At 43.5% G+C, this 5,917-nt stretch overlaps 1 protein-coding gene across 1 annotated transcript; it reads left to right on the plus strand.

The window, feature by feature from the left end:
- Positions 1 to 4,760: 4,760 nt before the first annotated feature.
- Positions 4,761 to 5,626, plus strand: LOC120057918 (gamma-crystallin M3-like). The gene is made up of 3 exons (XM_039006391.1): positions 4,761 to 4,790; positions 4,937 to 5,179; positions 5,333 to 5,626. Exons 1-3 carry the CDS (start codon positions 4,761 to 4,763, stop codon positions 5,624 to 5,626), a joined length of 567 nt encoding a protein of 188 aa, XP_038862319.1.
- The last annotated feature ends 291 nt before the right edge of the window (positions 5,627 to 5,917 follow it).

Below are 5,917 nucleotides of genomic sequence, written 5' to 3' on the forward strand. Positions count from 1 at the left end.
CTATGAGACTCGAAAATGAGCTCAGGATAATGGCGCTGGAGGATATGGCTGCCGTTTTACGGTCCTGTAACCAATTGTGACCTGATTCGGGAAACTAGGCGTATGTCGCAAGTCATGACTTCACAGGAGAGCTGCTTGAAAGTAAAACATATTTTTTTATCAAAATGCGTTTTTTTGGCAGAAATGCCTTCTCGAACATGTAAACTTTCATATGCCGTAATATCAAACTTGTATGCCATCTGTAAATACTAATATAATTCTTAAAATATCAAGCCTAGTTGGTTTAGCCACAGAAAAAGGGAGCAACCTTCCCGCTAGCCATAATTGGCTGAGATAATGAGTGGGCTGGAAATGCCGAGAGATGAGTTTTGATTGGTCTACCATATAGCACGCGTCTGTCTATTGGAGCTGGTCAGTATTTTTAGGTAATCGTGTCGAACAAGGCTTTTTTTTTAAATGTATCGCGTAGTAAAACTGCATAAACCTAATGTCAAGTTAAAGTGTACTGTTAGCTAGCTAACGTTAGCTATGCTGGCTCGCTAGCTAACGTTATGTGTAAGCTCTCCACTTTCTGGAGGACCGAATTTTGAAATCAGTAGAATTCGAGTATGATAGCTAAGGAGATGGAGAAAACACCAGTCTAGATTACATCATCACACTAAGGCACCCATGCATGGCATCAGACAGGAGACATGTCCAACCATGATGTATACCGGTTAGATCTTCAGATATTACATGTTTCTAATTTTGACAGAATGTGGTTTCATTTCAAGTGTACTGTTAACTGGCTAACATTAGCTGGCTGGGTCACTAGCTAACGTTATGTGTATGATCTTATTCTTCGTATCTCAGACACATTTGCTTGACTAGTTATAGCCATATAACCTGGTTGGTTAGCTACCTGCAGATTCATGCAGGGTAGTAATGTCATGAGTTGTGATTATGGGCCATTGTTTAGTTAGCTAGCTAGCTACATTTCTTAACAAAAGACTCCACTCTAACGTATTTTCATTTCAAGTTAAAGTGTACTGTTAGCTAGCTATCTGGCAACAAAGCATAATTAAATTGTTGCCAGCAGCACAGTTACAGTCACCAACGCTCTGGATAACATGAAAAAAGCCTAACTAGCTCTGCTAGGGTGAGTAAAATGGTCAGAGTAGGGTGTTCTCTCATTATGTGTCTGGAAGTAGCTAGCCAGTGTTAGCCAGTTAGCTTGGGTGCTTGACTGTAGGTCAGAGCTTTCGGAAAAACCCTACTTATTGGCCAGAGCATCCAGTGTGCGCTCTGAACACAAAACCACAGATACACGATAGGGAGGGTATTGCTTAGAGAGCTGTTCTCTCTCTCTTAGATGTCTGGAAGTAGCTGGCAAGTTAATACAGAACGGTTGGATCAACCCTTTGAGATTTGTGGGGCTAAGGCTTAAGAGGGTGAGAACAATGCTGAATGGGTGTAGACAAAGAAGGGCTCTCCAATAGTAGTACCAAAACATTAACGAGTTGGATGGGAACGATTTACTTCAGACTCCCGACAAGGCCCTCATCCCCGTCATTCGCAGGAAAAGAGACAGAGATATCGGGGACGAAGGTCTGGGTGCCTTGTAAGGATCTGACGGCGAGTGGTTAATTTCCCTTTACCATCAGTCCTATTAGCAAATGTACAATCAATGGATAATAAAATAGATGAACTACGATCACGTATATCCTACTAACGGGACATCAAAAACTGTAATATCTTATGTTTCACCGAGTGGTGGCTGAACGACAACATGAATAACATACAGCTGGCGCATTTTACACTTTGTCTGCAGGATAGAACAGCGGTCTCTGGTAAGACAAGGGGTGGCGGCCTATGTATATTTGTAAACAACAGCTGGTGCACGAAATCTAAGGAAGTCTTGAGGTTTTGCTCACCTGAGGTACAGTATCTCATGATAAGCTGTAGACCACACTATTTACCAAGAGAGTTTACATCTATATTCTTCGTAGCTGTCTATTTACCACCACAAACCGATACTGGCACTAAGACCGCACTCAATGAACTGTATACGGCCATAAGCAAACAGGAAAACACTCATCCAGAGGTGGCGCTCCTAGTGGCAGGGGACATCAATGCAGGGAAACTCAAATCCGTTTTACCTAATTTCTATCAGCATGTTAAATGTGCAACCAGAGGGGAAAAAAACTCTAGAACACCTGTACTCCACACACAGAGACACGTACAAAGCTCTCCCTCGCCTTCCATTTGGCAAATCTGACCATAATTCTATACTCCTGATTCCTGCTTAAAAGCAAAAACAAAAGCAGGAAGCACCAGTGACTCGGTCAATAAAGAAGTGGTCAGATGACGCAGATGCCAAACTACAGGACGGTTTTGCTAGCACAGACTGTAATATGTTCCGGGATTCTTCCGATGGCATTGAGGAGTATACCACCTCAGTCACTGGCTTCATCAATAAGTGCATTGATGACGTCATCCCAACAGTGACCGTATGTACATACCCCAACCAAAAGCAATGGATTACAGGCAACATTCGCACTGAGCTAAAGGGTAGAGCAGCCGCTTTCAAGGAGCCAGACAATAACCCGGAAGCTTAGAAGAAATCCCGCCATGTCCTCTGACAAACCATCTAATAGGCAAGTGTCAAAATAGGACTAAGATTGAATCGTACTACACCGGCTCCGAAGCTCGTCGGATGTGGCAGGGCTTGCAAACCATTACAGACTACAAAGGGAAGCACAGCCACGAGCTGCCCAGTGACACAAGCCTATCAGACGAGCTAAATTACTTCTATGCTCACTTCGAGGCAAGTAACACTGAAACATGCATGAGAGGATCAGCTGTTCCAGACAACTGTGTGATCACGCTCTCCATAGCCAATATGAGTAAGACCGTTAAAAAGGTCAACATTCACAGGGCCACAGGGCCAGACAGATTACCAGGTGTACTCCGAGCATGCGCTGACCAACTGGCAAGTGTCTTCACTGACATATTCAACCTCTCCCTGTCTGAATCTGTAATAGCAACATGTTTCAAGCAGACCACAATAGTCCCTGCGCCCAAGAACACTAAGGTAACCAGCCTAAATGACTACCTACCCGTAGCACTCACGTCTGTAGCCATGAAGTCCTTTGAAAGGCTCACATCAACACAATTATCCCAAAAACCCTAAACCCACTCCAATTTGTAAACCGCCCCAACAGATCCACTGATGATGCAATCTCTATTGCACTCAACACAGCCCTTTCCCACCTGGACAAAAGGAACACCTATGTGAGAATGCTGTTCATTGACTACAGCTCAGCGTTCAACACCATGGTGCCCACAAAGCTCATCACTAAGCTAAGGACCCTGGGACTAAACACCTCCCACTGCAACTGGATCCTGTACTTCCTGACGGGCCGCCCCAGGTGGTAAGGGTAGGTAACAACACATCCGCCACGCTGATCCTCAACACGGGGGCCCCTCAGGGGTGCGTACTCAGTCCCCTACTGAACCCTCTGTTCACTCATGACCGCATAGCCAGGCACGACTCCAACGCCATCATCAAGTTTGCCGATGACACAACAGTGGTAGGCCTGATCACCGACAACGATGAGACAGCCTATAGGTAGGCGGTCAGAGACCTGGCCATGTGGTGCCAGTACAACAACATCTCCCTCAATGTGATCAAGACAAAGGAGATGATTGTGGACTACAGGAAAAGGAGGACCGAGCATGCCCCCATTCTCATTGACGGGGCTGTAGTGGAGCAGGTTGAGAGCTTCAAGTTCCTTGGTGTCCACATCACCAACAAACTATCATGGTCCAAAAACACTAAGACAGTCATGAAGTGGGCACAACAAAGCCTATTCCCCCTCAGGAGACTGAAAAGATTTGGCATGGGTCCTCAGATCCTCAAAAGGTTCTACAGCTCCACCATCTGGAGCAGGTATTCCCAAACTGGGGTACAATGTTGTCGGGGGTACGCCAAATAAAAATGTGATTCACATTTATTAAAAAAATATAAAAAATATTCACATTTTCAAACAGTCCATTTAGTAAGGCCCATAGAGACACATACCAGCTCTACTGGTAGTACTGCCAGAAGACAAGCATCTCTGTTGGTAGGTGATCAATTGAGGAAAATAAGAACAATATGATCAAATACAAATTAATTACTTAAAAATCATACAATGTGATTTTCGGGATTTTTGTTTTAGATTCCGTCTCTCACAGTTGAAGTGTACCTATGATAAAAATTACAGACCTCTACATGCTTTGTAAGTAGGAAAACCTGAAAAATCGGCAGTGTATCAAATACTTGTTCTCCCCACTGTATATACATTTGCATACAAAAAAATGTTTTTGCTTTGTCATTATGGGGTATTGTGTAGACTGATGAGTAAAAACTATTCAACCCATTTTAGAATAAGGCTGTAACGTAACAAAATGTGGAAAAAGTCAAGGGGTCTAAAAACTTTCCGAATACACTGTATGTATGCAATGGGTGTCACTGCCACAGTCTATTGTTTCTATTAAAGGTTTTGTGGGACCTGTTCCACAATGAAAAAAAGGCTTTTTAAGTCTTCTAGGGACCCAGTCACGTGGAAACATGACTATGGTACTTCAGCACTCTATAGGCCTCTATGCTGTGTTGCTGGGTCAGGGGTTTACACAATGGGGCCCACAGATTCTTTGGGTTTGGTCAGATATAAAAGTAAGGGTTAACACAGACAGGACATCAGTTTAGCAACAGCACAGCAACTCAGTGAACAACAATGACCACCACCGGCATGAACATGGGAAGAGTAAGCATTATTAGAAAATGATTTCAAATACATTAATCTCTATATTATCCTTACATCTTTACATTCAAAACTTAAAGCCTCTTATATTTGTTGTATTTATTGAATTATACATTGAGAAATAATAAATAAATACCTTGTGTTTTCAGGCCACCTTCTACGAGGAGAGGAACTTCCAGGGCCGCTCTTATGAGTGCAGCTCCGACTGCCCTGACATGTCTTCCTACATGAGCAGCTGCCAATCCTGCAGAGTTCAGAGCGGCTGCTTCATGGTGTACGAGCGCCCCAACTACATGGGAAACCAGTTCTTCATGAGGAAGGGAGAGTACTCAGACTACCAGAGTATGATGGGAATTACCGATGGTATCAGGTCCTGCCGCATGATCCCCATGGTAAGCCATATGATATTCAGGCTGCTGTAACAATCCCACTAGAAGTAGCTGTGTGAAGTCCATAATCACACAAATCATATTGGCCCTGTGAGTTTATCAACAGTATGGTGTAGTCAGTAATTATTTCAAATATTTGTATTTCCCAAATAACAGCACCGTGGAAACTTCAGGATGAGGATCTACGAGAGGGAGAACTTCGGAGGTCAGATGCACGAGATGATGGACGACTGTGACTCCATACAGGAGCGTTACCGTATGTCTGACTGCCAGTCCTGCAACGTGATGGACGGCCACTGGCTGATGTATGAGCAGCCCCACTTCAGAGGCAGGCAGATGTACATGAGGCCTGGAGAGTACAGGAACTTCAGGGATATGGGCATGGGAATGGGAGGCATGAGCGGTGGCATGAGGTTCATGAGCATGAGGCGTATCACTGATATGTGCTAGAAATGTTGTATTGACCAAATAAACAGTGATTGGTAATCCGTAGCAATTGAGTGTGCTGCATCATTTCAATATTTTGGTGTTTTGTAATTACATCTGTAGAAATATCATTTATTATATTATATAATTGACACAGGTCACTAGATATGGCATACCCACTGATGTTAAAGGCACATTCATCATCATCATTCAGACACATCTGTTTCAAATAGTTGTTTTCCTGGCATTGTTACTAGAAAGATTTGAATAACAATTACAGTTGAAGTCGGAAGTTTACATACACCTTAGCCAAAT

Source organism: Salvelinus namaycush, chromosome 13 (genome assembly GCF_016432855.1).
Source record: "Salvelinus namaycush isolate Seneca chromosome 13, SaNama_1.0, whole genome shotgun sequence".
NCBI lineage: Eukaryota > Metazoa > Chordata > Actinopteri > Salmoniformes > Salmonidae > Salvelinus > Salvelinus namaycush.

Coding starts and splice junctions, on each gene's coding strand:
- LOC120057918 (XM_039006391.1), top strand. CDS start 4,761: ATGACCACCACCGGCATGAACATGGGAAGA. Junction 4,791..4,936: donor CCGGCATGAACATGGGAAGA/GTAAGCATTATT, acceptor TTGTGTTTTCAG/GCCACCTTCTACGAGGAGAG. Junction 5,180..5,332: donor CCTGCCGCATGATCCCCATG/GTAAGCCATATG, acceptor CCCAAATAACAG/CACCGTGGAAACTTCAGGAT.